The sequence below is a fragment of the Dipodomys ordii genome, unplaced genomic scaffold (assembly GCF_000151885.1).
Source record: "Dipodomys ordii isolate 6190 unplaced genomic scaffold, Dord_2.0 Scaffold58, whole genome shotgun sequence".
Lineage (NCBI taxonomy): Eukaryota > Metazoa > Chordata > Mammalia > Rodentia > Heteromyidae > Dipodomys > Dipodomys ordii.
In genome coordinates this window covers 4892520-4913231 of record NW_012267274.1, presented here as the reverse complement: position 1 = coordinate 4913231, position 20712 = coordinate 4892520, and the positions used below count along the sequence as shown (strand labels likewise).

At 46.8% G+C, this 20712-nt stretch overlaps 1 protein-coding gene across 1 annotated transcript in view; it reads right to left on the bottom strand.

The window, feature by feature from the left end:
* Nucleotides 1–20712, bottom strand: part of Dhx32 (DEAH (Asp-Glu-Ala-His) box polypeptide 32) — a 56183-nt gene that overhangs the window by 1381 nt on the left and 34090 nt on the right. Inside the window, exons 4-11 of the mRNA XM_013021885.1 lie at nucleotides 16183–16555; nucleotides 11710–11955; nucleotides 10547–10646; nucleotides 10309–10467; nucleotides 9597–9767; nucleotides 4072–4245; nucleotides 1924–2111; nucleotides 948–1129 (exon numbers count right to left, since the gene is read on the bottom strand). Coding sequence (XP_012877339.1) covers nucleotides 948–1129; nucleotides 1924–2111; nucleotides 4072–4245; nucleotides 9597–9767; nucleotides 10309–10467; nucleotides 10547–10646; nucleotides 11710–11955; nucleotides 16183–16555 — 1593 coding nt within the window. The remainder of the gene's footprint in view (nucleotides 1–947; nucleotides 1130–1923; nucleotides 2112–4071; nucleotides 4246–9596; nucleotides 9768–10308; nucleotides 10468–10546; nucleotides 10647–11709; nucleotides 11956–16182; nucleotides 16556–20712) is intronic.

Genomic DNA, 20712 nt, shown 5'->3' with positions numbered 1-20712 from the left:
TTCTTGGGGCTTTACTAACAGATGACCACAAACATAAATATATCATTTCACAATCTGGAGACCATAAGTCCAAAGTCAAAATATAGTACAACTTTTTTTTTTTTTTTGGGTCCAGTCATGGGGCCTGAACTCTGGGCCTGGGCGCTGTCCCTCAGCTCAAGGCTAGGGCTCTACCACTGGAGCCACAGTGCCATTTCTGGCTTTTTTCTTATGTGGTGCTGAGGAATTGAACCCAGGGCCTCATGCATGCAAGGCAAGCGCTCTACCACTGAGCCACCTTCCCAGCCCTTAGCTTCTCTCTTTAAGTTGCAGTCTCAGGCAGTCCTATTTCTTTTGGGGGGGGTCCAGTCATGGGGCCTGAACTCTGGGCTTGGGCGCTGTCCCTCAGCTCTTCAGCTCAAGGCTAGCGCTCTACCACTTGAGCCACAGCGCCACTTCCAGCTTTTTTCTTTTTGCTTATGTGGTGCTGAGGAATCGAGCCCAGGGCCTCATGCATGCAAGGCAAGCGGTCTACCACTGAGCCACCTTCCCAGCCCCAGGCAGTTCTATTTCTTAGGCATCATTCAGAGAGCTGCCTGTATCCTCCAGGTAAAGCAAGATGTATACATGTATAAATGCCTTATAATAAAATGGAATAGAAACCAAGATTGTCATACTCCTGCAAGTGTAAATTCAAGCCTCATTTCTTTTTTTTTTTTTGGTCATGGGGCTAGGCTTGAATTCTGGGCCTGGGCACTGTCCCTCAGCTTTTAGCTCAAGGTGAGCACTCTACCACTTGAGCCACAGCACCACTTCTGGTTTTCTGGTGGTTACTTGGAGATTAGAGTCTCACGGACTTTCCTGCCCGGGCTTGCTTTGAACCGCGATCCTCAGATCTCAGCCTCCTGAGTAGCTGGGATTACAGGTGTGAGCCACCGGCGCCCAGCCCCTTATTTCTTCAAACTTACAGTTCAGGAGAGATTGCTGAGGTGACCCTGATGTAGTTGTTCTCAGAGATGCTGAACTGATGGAAGAGGACCCACTCGGGCATCTTCTTGGTGATGGAGTAAGTAGATAGGGGATGCAGCTGCGCAACCTGCTTGTGAGTTAGCATCAGGTAGTTACCCGCCCCGTCAACGTCCCGAGCGATCTACAGGAAGCGTTTTAAAGAAAGTAGACTTTGCATTGGTATGTTAAACACACAAAACACTGAGAACATTCAAAGTACTTTATACGAAGAGTTAAAAACAAATTTGCCACCTATGTTTCCTGTTTTCAGATACAGACAAATGGTATTTTTTGCCCAAACTTTTGAAACATGATGACACTAACTTAGTGCTAAAATGGTGGAGCTTCAAGGTTTAGGTCAAGAAGTAGAACAGAGCTGGGTGCTGGTTATCCTAGCTACTAAGGAGGCTGAGATCTCATGATTCAAAGCCAGCCCAGGCAGGGAAGTCTGCAAGACTTATCTCTAGTTAACCACCAAAAAGCCAGAAGTGGGGCTGTGGCTCAAGTGGTAGAGTACTAGCCTTGAGCACAAAAACTCAGGGACAGTGCCCAGGCCCTGAATTGAAGCTCCAGTTCCAGCACCCCGCTTCCCCACCCTCCCAAAAAGTATATGAAGGGCACATCTATGTCTGTAAGTGTGCATTAGTCAGTCTGGCTATGGGACAGGAAAGAATGAGGCAGTGCTTTGATCTATGTGGCATTAGTGTCAACAGCTGCATAGGGGAGATGACGGCATATGATGTTCTGCTTCCCTTTGTAGTGAAGAAGATCATGTGTCCTTTTGGACAGCGCCAGTGTACTCTGGCTTATTAGCCCATTACTCCTTTGAGGGGAAGTATATTTAAATACCAGATCTTTAGTACCATGCATTCTAGTTGGATTTAAACTGAAGGTCAGTTAAACTAGAAGTAAGTGGGAACCCCACCTCTTTTGTACCTGCATGAAGTAGCCTGACAGCAGAGCTTTCTTGATGTTCAGATTATTTTCTTTGGAGCCAAAAGCAGGTTCTGCATAGGGAAGCTCAATTCGCTTGATAATTTCTAAGAGTTCGGCTCGGATAACATCTGCCATCCTGAGAGCAGAGCAGTTGAGGAAGTAATCATGACACCACTTTTCCACACAGTCTGGAGGGAAAGACAAACAAGGGGCCATCTCAGCTTGAAGAGCCCAGGCCTGTGGGCACTGTCTGTAGGACCTGTGGAGTCCCTTCTCCTGAGGAAAAGGCTACCTGAAGGAGTGGTAGGAAGGCAGCAAAGACAAGGTCTCTGGTGGCTGTGGGGCTGGCAGCCCTGGCACTGCCAGGAAGGGGCCATGCTGCCGCAACTCCCATGCAGGTAGCTTTGCACTTTCCCTGAATCTGCAGCTGATAAAAGACATAGCCGTATACAGCCATGAACGTAAAGCGGGAACCAGAAGGCAGTAGAGCATAAATGCTTCTAATCCATGAGACTCTCACATTTCATTTAATAAAAGGATTACTGAGCTGGGAAGGTGGCTTAGTGGTAGAGTGTTTGCCTAGCATGCATGAAGCCCTGGATTCCACTCCTCAGTACCACATAAACAAAAAGCTCAAAGTGGTTCAAGTGGTAGAGTGCTAGCTTTGGGCAAAAGAAGCTCAGGGACAGTGCCCAGGCCCTGAGTGCAAGCCCCAGGATTGGCACTTAAAAAAAAAAGTGGGGGGAGGGAGGGAGGGGAAGGGGAAAAACAAAGGAGGGGGTAACAGTGCTAGATAGGAAATGTACTCATTACCTTACTCATGTAACTGTAACCCTTCTGTACAGTATCTTTACAATAGAATATATACATTAAAAAATAAATGATAGCTTTGAGAAAAAAAAGGCATATCACCAGGCTGACTTGGAGTTAATTATGTTAAGCTTATCTGTCTAGACTAGCTGCAACTTTTTAGAATCCAAGTTCTCTTATCTAGTTTAGTTTGATGTTTTCTTTCCTGCCACCACTAACTAACTTGTGCTTTGGCCTGGGATTCTACGTGGCCCTGTGCAGTAAGCAGATCCTTGTTTACCCTGTCTTGTCTACTTTGGCCTGCTTGGGGCAATGAGACACGTGCTTGATGAATATTGTCACTCATCCTGTTTGTTGTCAAAAGATGCTGCCAAGCCGGACTCAAGCCTGTAACCCTAGCTGCTCCAAAGGCTGAGATCTGAGGAGGGTGTTTTGAAGACAGCCTAGGCAAGAAAGTCCAATAAGCTACTGAGAAAAAGCCAGAAGTGGTGCTGTGGCTCAAGTGGTAGAGTGCTAGCCTTGAGCAAAAGCAGCTCAGGGACAGTGCCCAGACCCTGAGTGCAAGTCCTTGATTACTTTCTGGCTCCATGGGCAGGAACTGTTCCTTCTCAGCTCAGGAATACTAGCTTTCTGTTCTTTATATGATCCTACTACTGCCTTCCAAATTGCTGTCCTAGTTTCCCACATCATTGCCAAATATTTTCCATGTTATCTTTTGGAGGAAAGGTTAAAAGGTGCCTTTTGGAAGACAGGTGAGCAAAGGCCCCTCTTAGCTCAGAGGAGCGCCGAGCTGCCGGCCTTGGCAAGGCTGCTCTGCCCTGCTCTGTCCGCTCCCCACGCATGCAGGCACTTCCAGGTCCTCCCCGGAGAGCGAACGCACCTGCTGTTGGTCAAGCACGTGTGGCTTCTGCACACACCCTCTGCTTTCTGGGCACACTCTACTCTGGCTGGCAAAGATCCAACCAGATCCTCTCCTGCCTCCCTCAGCACACCAGCCCAGTCTTCACTACTCCCTATAGCTGGTGTGGTTTGGCGTTCAGGGGTCTGTGTCCTCTGCAGAGGGAGCGTACCAGGCTACAAGAGGAGTCAGTACAGCTCTGACAGTGGGCTCCCGGAGATGTCTGTTCCTTCTCTTCCACTCTAAGCCTCTGTCCTTGTCACTGTGTCCCCAGAAAGCCCAGGCTAAAGCTGGCTGACCAGGGTGCCAGAGCTCCAGAGATTCAAGCGCACGTGGCAGCAAGTGGAGCAGAAGGATGAGGGTCTACTGAACTCACAAGTCAGTCTGATTTGGGAGATAGGATTGACAGGTAGCTTCTGAAACCATGCGCATTCACTTACGTTCACTGGTAGAGTTCAGAGCAGCGTCTTGGTAGGCCTTGAAAATGTTGATGAGGGTAAAGTGGTCACCTTCAGGATGTGAAAATGTCTTCCAACAAGTCATGGCAGCCTCCTCAGCCCCATGAGGCAGGTGGGAAAAGCAGTTAGGAGCTTTACAATGCAAAAGGTCACATGGTCAACAATACTGAGGACATTTCATCTTGGCAGATGTGCTGGGGCTCATTACTGTTTGTGGACCTGCTCCTTATTGTTATTTACTTGCAAGCCAAGCAATGAGTCATCCTAAGTCTTTCTCCTCTTGGTGCACTTTGCTTTGCTAGTAACAGTTAATACCTGGCTTGCATTCCAGTATAAGCAGAGGGCCCGCAGGGCTCAGGAGCCTACACATGGGGGGAGGCTAAGGCTGTCCTGGCACTGTAGTATTTGGCTTGTACTTCTGGCAAAAGGACATAAGAATATATAGAAGCAAAGATGCACAAAGCTGGAAGGGTGTAATACACACACACACACACACGCATACAGAGTTATCTAGGGAAGAACATTTGTTGCGACACTTTCCTGTATTGCATAGACCTCCTCAGGAAAAGCAAACCTGGTATACTCTGACATGCCTGATTAGGAATCCACTGGAATTGGATTTTCTATACCAACTTTTTATATTTTTCTTTATCCTATTAAAATATTGCACTACCATTTCAAAAATATAAATGAGGGGCTGGGAAGGTGGCTCAGTGGTAGAGCACTTGCCTTGCATGCATGAGGCCTTGGGTTCGATTCCTCAGCACCACATAAGCAAAAAGAAAAAAGCCAGAAGTGGTGCTGTGGCTCAAGTGGTAGAGCGCTAGCCTTGAGCTGAAGAGCTGAGGGACAGCGCCTCAGGACCAGAGTTCAGGCCCCCCCAATGGACCCCAAAAAAAAAAAATTCAGTTATTTGCCAGTTCAAACTGGTTTTCTTCATTCCTGAATTCTTTTAGATTTACGTAGTATTGAAAATGCTATTGTGTTTATTATATCTGTTCAGTCTCCATCAGAAATCCATTTAGTCAAAGCAAACCATTTATCCTCTATCCTCACAGACTCAAGTTGTACAAAAACCAATTTTTTAACTTGTCTGATACAGCGCCAAAGGGCACACCGGAAGCAAATGGCTGCTGTTCTGTTCTACCTAGGAGCTGGAGGACAGATGAGAGCTACTGGATTGCTCTCATTTATCTCAATGCAGGAAGTACAGGGTAGGCGCAGGAGATGTAGATTACCATGGCCTAAGGAGCAACTGCCCTGTCTGCATTGAGGGTGTTTAAAGTCACAGACAGTAAACTTCTGTGCTGTCCAGACTTTGACCATAAACTCCAGGCACTCCAGCTGTGACTTGACCAGATCCCACAGTGGCCAGGTCATCAGGAAAGCTGGAAACCACCAGTGGTTGGGGAAGGACACGGATACTGAGCTGCAGCCCTGGGGGACAGCAGAGATGACCGAACACCCCACACTCTGAACATCCACTGGAAGCAACAAATCAGTTTCCGAAATGCAAGAGACAGGGCTAGAAAGGCCCAGGGAAATCTCCAGAGAACTTGGCAATTACCTGAAGTCTAAAGCTTAGCTTGAACCTCTACCTGGGCAAGGTTAGAACTTCCCTGTTGTTTTTGCTTAAAACTGAGCAGGAACATTATGGTTTCACAGGCATATTTTAGCTTTAGGTTTTGGACACTTCCCCCTCCTGCCTGATGGTGGTTTTACTTTTTTCTTTTTGGCCTGTCGTGGGGCTTGAACTCTGGTCCTGGGTACTGTCCCTGAGCTCTTCAGCTCAAGTCTAGCTAGCAGTCTACCACTTGAGCCATGGTGCCACTTCTGGCCTTTTCTGTTTATGTGGTGTTGAGGAATTGAACCCAGGGTCTCAGGCATGCTAGGCAAGCACTCTACTGCTGAGCCACCTTCCCAGACCCGGTTTTACATCATTCTTGAGAACCCATGGATTAACAGTGGGAAACACAAGACTGTGAGAGGATGCAGTCCCAGGAAGGAAATACACACACATGTAGAAAGCTGGCTTCATCAGTGGGCCTGTGGTATGAGAGGAAACAGCTGATGTGCTGCAGGAATGACATGCAAGATGCATACAGAGTCTGGGGGGCTGGAATGCCAACACAGTCACAGAAAGCAGCAAAGCTGCTGCCTCGTAAGAGACAGGCTCTCTGGCAATTGTTCCTATAAGCATCTGGCGTGGCAGCTAGGCTTGCTTCCCAAAGGGCACTGACGGCTCATTTTATGTCCTAGAATAAAGTTGGTTGCACACAAGGTTAGGAACAGAAATGCCTTCATGATTCTGCCCCTCGTCCTGCTGGCAGAAAGAGGACAGCACTTAGGGTTTCAGCAAATAGAAAGGATGAGTTAATGAATACAGCTCACACACATGAAGGAACCAAGGAAGTAACTAAACAAAACCGAGTAAGTAACTAAACACGACTTGCTAATATTACATTTGACCTTGTAAGATACGTTCCCACTGTAGCCCATCTGATTGTTTTCACTAAAAAGCATAAGGATTTAGACTTGGGTTTCTCTGTGCCTGTGCTCGGTTTTGAACTCAGGGCTTTGTGCTCCTCCCTCACAGCTTTCCAGTTAGTAGCTGGTGCTCAACTACTTGAGCCACACCTCTGGTTTGGAACTTTCACACAAACTGAGCCACAATCTTCTAGGTCTTAGCCAGCCTTCTAAGTAGCTAGGATTACAGCTGTGAACCACTGGCGCCAGGCTTGATGAGGGTTCTGTGTATGTATACTCCATGGTAGATTATATGGAATGTAAGGTTTCTTCCTTCACAGCAGTTCAAAACCAGCCTCCTTTATTCAACGTAACACAATATCAATTTTTTTTTTTGGTCCGGTCGTGGGGCCTGAACTCTGGGCCTGGGCGCTGTCCCTCAGCTCTTCAGCTCAAGGCTAGCGCTCTACCACTTGAGCTACAGCGCCACTTCCGGCTTTTTTTCTTTTTGCTTATGTGGTGCTGGGGAATCAAACCCAGGGCCTCATGCATGCAAGGCAAGCGCTCTACCACTGAGCCACCTTCCCAGTCCACAACATCAATTTTATTGAGCTTCCTACAATGGCGGCTTTATGCCCGGTGGAACAGCTCGTGGCAAAGTCACACTTCTCTTCAAGTTACTCCTCCAAGTACCTTGAAGGGTGACACTCACAGCATTGCCTCCCAGTTCCATGTTCCTTTTCTATGCAACCTCCTGTCTCCTGACATGGTAATGGAGAAGGCCTGTTACACAAAGAGAGGTCATTCATTTTCAACAAGGCCTAAGTCTACTGGCAGCAGATGCGCCAAGACGTAGCAGAGGAGTCCAGCGGTATTGGTGACAGCGTCGTACAGTATGTCTCCTATGTTTGTAGATACAGGCCAAAGTTTTAGATGTGAATGGGAAGAACCCCGGGCTGGCTTCCTTGTCTTCCAGAAGCATCTGTCTGCTCTGCCATGGGCAGAGCTCTCGGGAAGCGGCTGTGTCAGCAGCTTGGGGTTGGTGGTGACTAAGTGCATCTGAGCTCGGTTATTCCCTGAGACTTCTCACATACCAGCTCTGCTCCTGCCCAGGACGTGGCAGGACACAACAGACCAGGCCGTCCTCGTTGGATCCCTCTCTCCTGGTGAATCGCATCCACCCGGCCTAGGCCTCAGAGAGAACCAAACACATCTGGGGATGTACTACTCTGAACACGACCGGTCATCCTGCTGCTCAGGATCGTCCTGCTGCTCGGTGGCCCGGATAAGAGGGGAGGAGGGAGGACATTCGTGGCAAACAGTGGCTGGATTGTGGCGTCTCAGCGTTGCAAGGCTTCAGACGGGTTAAGGTGGCTAAGTATTTTTGTTTCCTGACAATACCCCGTTTCTGCTGTGCCTGGGAAATGTGGCTGTGGCTTCACTCTGACTCATCATTCTGGAAGCAGTGAAATAAAAGATGCCTGCAGCTGGAGCATTCCACTCAACTTGTAACTGAAATACATGAACGGCACACTTGCTGCCCTTTTTAAGATTCATGAAGCATGTGAAAATGAATTTGGCATAATGAGGCTAAGGGCAGTGAATTGAATTCCCTCAATCTGCACCTCATTTCTAAAAGCTGGAGTTTGTTTCTCTCTGGGCTGCCTGAGGACTGACCTCCCAAACTGGGTCAGGAAGCCCAGGACCCACAGAGCACTCAGCAGATACACGGCCTGAGGCAGAGGCCGGGCAGGGAACCTGCGGAGAAACTGGCCAGGAGGTGCACACTGTTGTTTCTCAGGCATTGTGACAAACAACATGAACAGCAGAGCACCCAGACCAGTTCTGTTATTTATGTCTTTGGTAAGCCTGCTAGGACATCTCAGCTACGGGCCTGAAAAGAGGGAAATTAAGGAAGTTCCTGGTATAAAGTGCAAATAAAAACTCAAGTATCAACCAAAGGGCAGTCAGTATTTTCACTTAGGAGCCTTCAGGACAACCAAACACACACTGGCTACAGGCCAGAACACGTCAGCACACTGAAGGAAGCAGGGCCTTGCTGTGGGCTGTGGAAACACTGTCTCTGAGCATAGTGATGCTGGCCTTGGCCTAGGCCCTGAACAGTCTTAGGAGCAGGATGGGTGGGTGGAACTGAGGAAAGCTGGTGGGCAGCTGCTCTCGTGTCTAGGCCCTGCTGACATGGCTCTGTGAGGCACTGTGGTCCTGGGATGGGCGGGGGACCATGGGGATTTTCAGAAGGAAAAGGAGGTGTAAAGCCAGGCACCAGTGGCTCACGCCTGTCATCCTCGCTACTTAGGAGTCTGAGATCTGAGGATCACAATTCAAAGCCAACCTGGGCAGGAAAGTCTGTGAGACTCTTATCTCCAATAAAGTACTCAGAAAAAGCCAGAAGCGGAGTTGTAGCTGAAGTGGTAGAATGCTAGCCTTGAGCAAAAAGGAGTTTATGGATAGCACCCAGGCCCAGAGTTCCAAGGCCAAAGAAAAGAAAAAAAGAAAACAAAAGAAAGGGTAACAGCCAGAAAGGTTCTGAGTCATGAGCCAGTGGAGAGCTGGTCTGTGTTAAGGAGACCCGATAGTGAGTGGCCAGACCATGCTGTCCCAGAGGCTGACAGTCACCTTCTCCATCTGAGAGTCACCTCCTTTCTTTGTGACTCAGTTTCCCTCTCTGTAAAAATGAGCAGATAATAACATCTACCTCAAGGGGCTATTATGTGAAATGATTTAGTCTGTTAGCAAACACCATATACATATACACTGGTTGTTCTGAGAGACCATCAGTGTGTAAAGGACAAGATTGAGCAGAGTATAGCTGCTCGAAAACTTGCCTGACATTTAAAACTAAACAGCCAAAATCCCTCTGGGATGGTGTGCCGAGAGGGGAGGCAGTATTTGCCCTCCACACAGGGCGGGCGCACTGGGAATACCGAGGAAAGCGCGGGGCTGTGCCTGTGCCCTGCGCTGCCAGGTCTGGCACGGGCAGTGGCTCCTTGTCCTGACTCCCTTGCCCTCTCCTTCCGCACCAGCAGCTCTGTGCTGCATCACCGGCTGTCGGAGCAGCAAGGGTTCTGACAAGGCCTGAGACTGTCCGGGAGAGGACTCTCGGTGTGCGCAGCAGAGCCCCAGGAAGAAGCTGCTCGGACTGTAATGGAAGCTGCAGTCCCGGCTGTCCTCACACCAAAGCTGGATCTCAACTGCAGTGAAGTGAAATTCAGGTGAATCTTTCCAAGGTGATATGCTGACTCATAAAAAGGGATCACTGGAACTTGGAGAGAGTGAAGGAAGGGGTGAGATTGTCCAAAAAGAAATGCACTCATTGCCTGAATACATTAAAACTGTAACCCACAGGGAAAAAAAAGAAAACACACACACACACAAATTTATAAAAGGATCAGTTGCCTTTCAACACCCGCTCCAAGAAGCACCAAGCTGCCAGGAATGCATCTTTTACCACCTGTTGATCTCACCCCTCCCTCCACTCCCCACCATCCCTCTCTGTCTCTGCGGGCGGCGGGTCCCCCTGGCTTTGGTGGCTAAGCACAGGCAATTCTCCAGGGACAGCAAAGTTATTTCCTAGGCTTTTGCTTTTATCTTCAGAGCATTTCTGCCTAAAATGGAAAAACAGCTTCACTATCAACCAAACACCTGTGCCTGCCTGCACTGCCAGATTCCCCTTTCTCCTGGGCTGGGTGGGCAGGAAGGAAGAGGAAACATCCCGGTCCATGCCCTGCTGACCTGGTCTGTTCATGAAGTCGCAGTGGCCCAAGCCGGCGATGTCAATCCTCTTCAGGAAAAGCACCATGCTGGTGAGGTTGGCCTCCTGCATTTCTGCGGGCTTAAGTGGCCTCATGTCTTTGGAGGCAAATTCCTCAGTGTATAGGCAGAAAAGTTTTCCTACAAGAAATCAAGGGAGGCAGCTGTAATGGCCCTGGGTTGCCCTGGGGTCCTTGGGCTTCTGTGTCTGTGGGGCTACCTGAAGAAGATGACCCGAGAAGCTGCTTCCGGAGCTCTGCTTGGCTTTGGCTGATTGGCTGCAGAACGAGGGAGTTGGCTCGAATTCTGGGGTTGTACACCTTCAGAGGAAACATGATGCTGTTAGCATCCAGAAACGGCACAGCCTCTCCTGAGGCGCCTGGGCCCAGGATGCTCCCGGTCCAATCCGGTCCAGCCCTCCCCACTGCTGTCCAACCAGGAGAGGGAAGCCAAGGGTTCTCATGAATGGATTGAAAGGCCTACATTCCCGGTGGCTTCCCTACATCTGGGACCTCGGTGTGCCTGTGGAGTGCTGTGCTCGCGCAGGGCAGGCTCACCTCTACGCCGCACCCCGAGCTTTGCTAGGCATCGTAGGAGCACCCACGCCACACCAACAGTGGCTCTTCCCAGTGGCCCGAAGGACAGTGATGGCCAGGGCCCCAGAATAGTGATTAATTCAGTTCTCAAGGGAACTGTTACCAGGAGGGCTCAAGGATGTTCAGTTTGTTCTCCGACTCTGAGAAGCACAGACACTGCTCTCAGAAGCCAGGATGTCTTTTGTATTTTTCTTGGATTTAATTTTAAGGAAAAAATAAAATAGTATTTATTTAAAATAATTTGATTTAAAGTAATTGTTTTCTAAAAAAGATGAATTTTTGTCAACTATCATCCAATACTTGCTGAAATTAAAATCAATATACTTGAGAAATGAATTTCTAGCACATTTCCTGTGAAGAGATGCTAATTACGCGAGGAGTTGCTAAGCTTTGATAAAGAGGCTACCAAGATGTATCTAACAGGTGTAATTTACTGTAAAGCCACAAGGCTGGTGTATAACTCAGTACTTCACTACCATGTATATAAGTCCCGGGTTGGATTCCAGGACAGGAGGGAAGGAGAGTGGACAAGAGGAGGCTGGTTTCATCACTCCTCAGAACCTTCTCTGGCAGGTCAATCCATTTAATTTGAGAGATGCAAACAAGATCATAGTTGCTGGCTGCAATCACTCTGCTCATGTGACCAAGTTGACAGAACCCCAGCCATGAAGTTAGTCCTCCTCCCCTTCTGGTCAGTAGGGTGGCAGTATGATGGTCAGTACAAAGCCCCACCCCCTGGACCTGTGAGGCAGTCCGCACGCCTCCTAACCTCTATGACGACAGTTACCTGTCTTCTTTCCACACCCACGTCAATCACAAATCTGACTGTGTTGTTCCAGATCAAAGACTCCCCAGAGCTGGTGGTCAACACCACTCTTCTTTGATACACTTGGCATGATTTTTCTGTCTCATCAACTGGCTTGAACACTGCACACTTCTCTTTGGGATACAAAGGAACAATCACCAGCTCTCCGAGGTCAGAGTGTAAGTTAGATCCTTCTTGACAGAACATTTCATAGACCTTTTCAATGTCCTAAAGCATTAACAACAAAAGGAATCCATGAGAATAACGTACAATAAAAACTTTAAAAATATCAGAACTCAATGAAATCTTGTGCAGTAATATTACCTACCATACACAGACAAAGGTGCTGCCATGACCCCACCATGTGTCCAGCCTGATGCCATTGCTCACACTCATTGACAATGGTAGGAAAAGAGAACTCAGAATTGCACAACACACTCTGCATGTCCTCTACAGGCATATATTCCAATACATTTGGATCATTCTAAACCCAGGGGCACTTTAAAGTAGCAGAGACAATAAAGTAGGCAGGAATACTCACTGTTGACATCTCTGCATGATCCAGGCATTTAGAAAAAACTGCTTACACACATGTCAGCTATGCTGAGAAAAATGCAAACTATCTGCCAGCCAACTGTGTACAAACCCTGGTACAGACAGCTCAAAAGGTAAGGCATTTAGTTCATGTCCCTCTACTTCTCTCATCACAGCTAGAGTCTGAGAACTTCATCTAAAACATCAACTGAGGTAATTCTATTTTTTCTATTTCTTTGAAGAGAGCCTTGTAGACTCTCAAGTGGAAGAGACAAGGTGACGTTCGATGCAATAGAATTCACCAATAATCCTGGCTGAGAAGCTGACTTCACTTCTATTCCCCATTTGTCGGCTCATGACTACAGCTTCTTTTCTATGCCATTTGTAGGATGGGCTGACATTAACTCAAGGGTTTTGGAGGAGAGATCTGCCTAGAGAAGGAACCAGGCATCTGAGATCTTGAAGAAGTGGGGCAGCTGCCTCTTAGTGAGTCTGTGGCTAAATGTAACCAGAAAAAGAGGCAAAGGCTGTGTATGGGTCTGTGTACTGCAGCTACGCAGATCTCTTTCTTTGCTCACATTCATAGAGCTGTTCTGCTCACACTGCCCTATAGTTGCTTACTGAACAAACAGCATCATTGCTCATCAAGATGAATGAAAAACTGCCAGTTGGAAAAGCAGGTAAAACTTTTTTTGCGGTATGTGGTGGCATATGCCCAAGGCTAGCCTGGGCAGCGTAACAAGATCCTGTTACAAAAGCAAAGCAAAGCAAAGGAAAGCAAAAGAAAGAGAAGCGAGGTGGGAGAGAGACAGACTTAGTGGTAGAGTGCTTGCCTAGCATGTGTGAAGCCCTACGTTCAATTCCTCAGTACCCCATAAACAGAAAAAGCCAAAAGTGGTGCTGTGGTTCAAGTGGTAGAGTGCTAGCCTTGAGTAAAAGGAGCTCACAGACAGATAGCGCCCAGGGCCCGAGTTCAAGCACCAGGAGTGGGAAAACAAAATGACAAGACAATCAATATCTGTAAAACTGTCTGAGAGGAACCAAGAAAGCTGTGACCATAGATTATGGAGCAAAGCAAACCTTTCCCCAAATCACAACCAGGCCGATCCTAACAGTGCCGGGGAGCAGGGCAGAACAAGGAAAGCCTGGCGTGCCCCAGATGGCAGGGAAGGCAGACGAGACAGCGCCTGCGGAACTCGGGACGGAAACACGAGTAAAGGCTGCCTGCAGGGGAGGTCTGCAGAAGTTGGCAGGCCTGCTATGGCTGTCCAGTTGCCCAAGGCAGGGCAGAGGAGCTGCTGGGCCTCTGGGGGAGCTGGGGGGGGGGGAGGCCGTTCAGGGAGCCGTGGCAGTGGTCACAGCAGCACCACACTCCGCTGCGGCCAAGGCGGCTCCATCACTCTGCAGTGCTCATGGCCCTGGCCCTTCCAAGATGTCAAGCCCGGGAGGCTAAGGTGTGACCCAGGGGACGCAGACACGTGTCTATGCACCGCGAGCCTGGTGAACGCACACCTTCTCCAGTCTATCTGTGCAAGTCACCAGTGACAGGAACTCACAGCTCATGTTATGCCCACAAGAATCAAATGTTCTAACACATCCTCATTCCAGTTCTGCTAGGAGCTTCATTTTCCAAAAATTCATTTTGGAAGTTTTTTTTCTTTGAGACATTCTTACTACACAACCCAGGCTGTCCTGGAACTCACAGCCTTCCTGCCTCAGCCTTCAGAGTGCTGTGATTACAGGTATGCACCACTGGGCCTGGTTGCAGTTCAGAATTTTTGCTTACTTCTAGGCAGCACTGGGGTTTGAACTCAGGGCCTTGAGCTTGCTAGGCAGACCATTTGAGCCATACTTCCATCCCTTATTTTAATGTGAAAGATGAAAATGATGGCTCATCCTGTCAAGTTTTAATTATATGTTTATACATATTCATCAATAATACAGATTATCTATTTATACATACATGTCCTTTTTCCACTGGCAATTCTATCTCTCAATTGTTTTACATTCCTAATGTGGCCATTCTTCTCTTTTTCCTTAGACTTCACTCAGATGCCCTGAGAACACTGTTTCCATAAATACTCTGCCTCCTTAATCATTTCCTTACTTTCTTGCATATCTTCAATCATTCAGCTTAGGGTATGACAACAGAATAAACGACTAATAGATAATGATACACATCTTAAGAAAATGTGAATCAGGGGCTGGGAAGGTGGCTCAGTGGTAGAGCGCTTGCCTTGCATGCCTGAGGCCCTTGATTCGATTCCTTAGCACCAAATAAGCAAAAAGAAAAAAGCCAGAAGTGGCGCTGTGGCTCAAGTGGTAGAGCGCTAGCCTTGAGCTGAAGAGCTGAGGGACAGCGCCCAGGCCCAGAGTTCAGGCCCCATGATGGGACTCAAAAAAAAAGAAAGAAAAAGAAAATGTGATCTTGGCATCATTTAGAAACTCCACATGTGCTAGTCATGCATCAAAGAAGCAGATAAAGTTTAAGTGATTGCAAACCATCTGAAGCTCCCAGAGCTAGGATCAATGTCCTTCATGTTCTGAGCCGAGTGGAAGGGCCTCTCGTCAGCGCCTCCTGAGAGCACACGGAAGCTTGGGCAAGGGCTCCAACCTGCAGTGGCTCTGGTTTGCTGGGCAGGCAGCTCTGCATCAGACAGTTTCCTTTGTTTTGTTTAATCTCTGGAACCATTACTTATGTGGGTCAGGGTCTGAGAGCGAGTGCTTTGACTCTGAGTGAGAAGATGCAAGGAAGAAAGCGCAGGTTCTGGTTAGTGTCCAAAAATACAGGTCTAATTCTAGAGATTCTGGAGGCTTTTAGATCCGGCCCCAGAACTAAGTACAGTCATAGCAGCTGTCACACACACACACACACACACACGAACCCAAATGGCCCTTGACTGTATGAATCAGTAATGAACAGAAAAGATGCTAAATTCTATACATCTACGAGTTCTCTCCAGAGAAGTTTGCAAGAAACCCAAGTTCAGCATTGTCTCATTTACTTTTCTTCCCCCCTTTTTGGTGATACTAGGGTTTTTGGCCTTGGGCTTGCTAGCCAAGTGTTCTACTACTTGAGCCGCACTCCCAGTCTTTTTGGCTTTCATTGTTTTTTGAGTTGGTCTCTTATGCCCAGGCTGGTCTGGACTGTAATACTTGCATTTAACCTTCTCATGGAGCTGGGATGACAATGGGTAGCACCATGCCTGGCTTTTTATTAGTCAAGATGGGGGTCCTGTGAACTTTTTGCTCAGGTTAGCCCTGAACTGCAACCTTCCTGATTTCTATCCTCCCCCTCTCTCCATCCTCCCTGATAGCTAGGATTAGGACTGTCATTCATCCTTTAAGAGAAGGGACCGGGCTGGGATTGTAGCTTAGTGGTAGAGTGCTTGTCTAGCATGCATGAAGCCCTGGGTTTGATTCCTCAGTACCGTATAAACAAAAAGTTAGAAGTGGTGCTGTGGCTCAAGTGGTAGAGAGCTAGCTTTGAACAAAAGAAGCTCAAAAGGGCAGTGACCAGGCCCTGAGTTCAAGCCCTAAGACTGGCAAAAAAGAAAAAAGAAAAGGGACCTAGTCCAGGGAACTGACTTGTGGGCAGTGCTATGGGTGATAGTTTAGTCCAGGGAACTGACTTCTGGGCAGTGCTATGGGTGGTATTTTAGCCTCAGGTCCCACTGACTACTAAGGAGCATGTGTGGGGAATCTGCTGTTGCTTCACTCCATGCCAAGTTTCCACTGTTGTTCAAAGTGCAAGTGATTTTAACCGTTGTTTATCTGTGCTTCTTAAGTGTAAAACAATGAGGTGTGATGAAATCAAACATTTAACCAGTGAGTTAGCAAACGGAAACCACTCTAGCTATTAAAAGCTTCCCAAATGAAGTACCTGATAAGAGTATTCTTTCAGGTCAGAACATCACTTACTTGCTCACAGGCCAGGAAGACTACAACGTCACCCTTCTCTCCCGAGTGGTGAATTTCAAAGATAAGCTGTAAAATGGACTGGAAGGAGTCCTTGTGCGCCCCACTGAGGTACACCACCTCCACAGGGTGCTTTCTCTTCACTTCTATGAGAGGCACGTTTCCATAGTAAGAACTAAGTTTGCTGATCAGCAGAGGTGAGGAGTGAATTATGAGCTTCAGTTCTGGTCTTGCTAGCAAAACGTCTTTAAGAAGTCCAAGTAACACATCAGTTGCGATGCTTCTTTCATGAACGTCGTCTAAGATGATGACCCCATAGCTACCCAAGAAAGGACTGGACATCATTTCTCTTTGCAACATGTCATCAGTACAGTACCTAGGAAGAGGAAATTGTGAAGTTAGAAGAGTCTTATGGAAAGCCATGCAAAGAACTTCCTGACAGCAAAATGCCTTTCTCTGAAATCTGTTCTCAGGAGACTTTATTTCACAAAATGCCTTGTCAGCTAAGATTCCTCCTCCTCTTTTTTTTTTTTTTTAACCAGTGGAGGAAAGCTGAAGAAAATATATAAGAAGGGCTGCTCTGGCTCAGGCTCAGAGCCTAGCCCCCACATGAGGACTTCCCACTGCAGGGACGTGGTGGGGGAGCGGATTACCAAGTACATCAGTGAAGAGTAAGGAGGCACAAGTACCTAAAAAGTCATCATCCAGCTGGGGCAGCATGCAAACTGGCCAGAATGTCTGGAAAAAGCGCAATGAGGATTTTAATAATGTTTTCTAGAAGTTCTTTCTTGGGATCGTATTTTAAAAATAATAATAGCTACCTATTAGTCATTCAATACTATACATATATCTGATGCAGTTTGCCTGACTTATTGCTTGAAGAAACCAGTTTTATAAGGTTCCTGCCCATGTAAGGTATTTATCTATCCTTGTACACACTAGCCCTGAGGCTACACCATGTCCAGAAAGGCCCAAGTGAAGGGTGGGGGCAAGTGGAAGCTGCCATTCGGAGAGGGTTCTGCTCATCTTCCCCAGAACGCCAGCCCTAGTTCACTGCAACCAGCCATTAACAAGCGGTATCTGTGTGCCCTATGTTAGCTTTCTCTCAGGTGTGTGGAACTTGGAGACGTAAGAGGCAGAACGTGTTCATGTGATCACGACACCACCCCTGTCAGCACCTTGGGCACGCAATCTCTCATGAGCTGGAGGCTTCCTCTGAGCTTCACCTCGTCGGTTTCCCTTTGTCTACTCTCAACAGCAGTGCGTCTTAGCTGTGAGCAAACTATATTTTGGACTCTACCAACAAATCCTCCTGGCAAATCACCAGACCCAGGCTGGTCTCAAGAACCCAGACAGTTCTTAATCCAGCTTCAAAAAAAAAAAGAATGGAAGCAAATTCTTTGTATCTCGTGGTGTGTGTCAGGCACTGGTGGCAGCACGTACGTTTCTCGTTTACTTACATCTTGAAGGTAGGCAGCACTGCCAACTCAGATTTACAAATGAAGTATCTGAGGCTCGCAGGTGTCCTATCAAGGGTCACCAAGCCAGGGCTTGGTCACAAGCCAAGGCTGAGCATCGACCTCCTCGATGCCATTCGATGGTAAGGTACCTGCTCTTTCTGTCATTTTATGACACCAGAGGATTTGCTCGTCTACCATCCTTTTCTCTTTTTTTGGGGGGGGGGGTCCGGTCCTGGGGCCTGAACTCTGGGCCTGGGCGCTGTCCCTCAGCTCTTCAGCTCAAGGCTAGCGCTCTACCACTTGAGCCACGGTGCCACTTCCGGCTTTTTTCTTTTTGCTTATGTGGTGCTGGGGAATCAAACCCAGGGCCTCAGGCATGCAAGGCAAGCGCTCTACCACTGAGCCACCTTCCCAGCCCTGCCATCCTTTTCTTACATGTTTTTCTCCATGTTTTACCAGACGCGTAGCAGCAAATTGTGGATTCCCTTTTCTCCAACCTCAAGAAGGAACTACTTTACTACAACAATACTGAATTTTGTGCGAGATGCAAATAAATAGATTCATCATTTTTGCTAAAGTTTAATTAGTAAAATATAATGTTAGTTATTATTCCTTCATTTCAAAACTGTCTGCATCTATGCTTCTTCTATGTCAGAAATTGAATTGCTGTTCCTTTTCCATATTGACTTTATAGGAAGCAGTATGCACCATAAAGCACAGAAGAAAATGAGTTACACAAATCTATCCAGGCTTAATTTTAAAAAGAGAAAACAGTGACCTATTTAAAACTCTGCTAGAGGTAGGCACCAGTGTCTCATACCTGTAATCCTATCTACTCAGGAGGCTGAGATCCGAGACCAAGGTTCAAAGCCAATCCAGGCAGGAAAGACCATGAGACTCTTATCTATAATTAACCATCAAAAAGCAGAAGTGGAGCTGTGGCTCAAGTGGGAGAGAGCTAGCTTTGAGCAAAACACCTCAAGGACAGTGCCCAGCTTCAGAGTTCAAGCCCAGGACAGGCACCAAAAACAAACAAACAACCACCACCACCACAACCCTTGGCTAGACTCCGCAGGCCAGGCCTGAGCCTTCCTGATGATTACAGGAAGTTAAGGTGTCACAGAGGCTCGCTTCTAAAACTCACTGCACCAGGATATGTTTATGTTGACAATGCCTTAAAAAGCAGGATTACCAAAACCATGTAAATAATATTTTCACATGATGCCAAAGTTTCAGGTAATGCTTTAAATTCTTCTAAGACTTATAAAAGCCAATGATATAACACAACATTTTAAAGTCTTACTAACTTTTTTCTGCAATTTTATATATGGAGTCTGACTTCATGAAAATTAGAAATCTTTTCATTTCTGAGAACTGAAAAGGTATTTAAAACCTCTATTACTTCTACAAAAAAAAAGATTCAGACACACACATTTAGGTATTAGAACTTGTAGGACCACTGAGCTATATCTCAGCCCAAGATATCTTGATATGTAAGTATGTGGTCCAAGAAGATTTTAGGTATATAATATTTAGGTATCTGGTATTTGTAAAAAAGACCAGAAAAAAGTTTAAGGAATAACTATATTGTCCTATTTAGCTTCAAAAAAGGAGGAGGAAGAAGAGGTAGCAGGCAGAAAGAGAGTTCCTTGCTGTTTTGTTTTGTTGCTGTGCAGTGGCCTTAATGTCCAGATCCTCCTGCCTTAGTTTGCCAAATACTGGGATTATAGAAGTATGTCACCACATCCAGCTAAAGATAGCTTCACTAAATGCCTATTATATGTTTGATAGATTAGCTACTAAGGAGTTATAAAGAAAATGAAAAAGGGAATATTGAATATAGACTTTTTTTTTGGTTGTAGGGCCTGGGCACTGTCCCTATGCTTTTGTGCTCAAACCTAGTGCTCGACCACTTGGAGCCACAGCGCCACTTCCAGCCTTCTGGTAGCTAACTGGAGGTAAGAGCCTTAGGGACTTTTCTGTGCCATATGGTTCTGAACTGTGATCCTCAGATCTCAGCCTCCTGAACAGCTAGAATTACAGGCATGAGCCACCAGCTCCTGGCTAGACCTGCTTTTTATAATTGGTAATCAACATGAAGTTGTCCTTTGACTTAGGGTTTAGAGATATAGCTCAATGGTTCAGTACTTGCCTATCATTTGTAGGCCCTTAGGTTGTTCAACCCCCAATTTCATTTAAAAAATCCTCTGATTTAAATAATTATTCAATCTGAGATTATTCAAAATTATAACTAGCAGTCCTCTCAAAGAAAATGAATTTGGTTCTAACAATAGTTGTAGATACAAATTTAATTATAATACAAACAACTACCACCTATACCAACTGTATTTTGGTGGTATATAGTCACTCCTTAGTTCTCATAACACCCAGATTCACAAATGAGGAAACCTGGGGCCAGAGTAAAGGTAGGTAACACGTGTTAAGTTCATAGTGGTGGTGAAGGCACTCACTCTGTGTCTATAAAACCATGTGAGTTCATGTGAATACTTGGTCTCCTCTTTAGAGCACAGTACTATTTTCTCTAATCATATCTGCTCACAATGCAGTAGTGTGTCTATGACTTTACTGGTTTGGGGAAATGTCACAGTAGAAAAGAAGGCCCAATGTCTCAACAACAGACATAAAGTCAAACAAAACACAGAGGCTGGAAGTGGTGCTGTGGCTCAAAGTGGTAGAGAACTATCTTGTGCAAAATTGCTCAGGGACAGTGCCCAGGGCCCAGGTTAAAGCCCCTATGACAAAACAAAAACAAAAAGGAAAAAGAATCACATCCCCTCCCAAAACACAGAAGCCATGAGAAGACAAGGCAGCTGCCTGCAGGAGACAAAGCTGGACACCATCTCCCATACTCTTTGCCTGTATGCTGCAGCCCTACGGTGCATGAAGGCACTTGCTCCTACTCAGACATAGTCCTTTCTATAAGACATAGTCCCGTGACTGTCAGAATTGAATGCCTGGGCTTCTTACTACAGAATCACCCCATGTAAGACAAGTTCATCATGTGACCAAGTTTAAAAGTTAAGTGATATCCTGGCCTCCTCATGTGTCATTA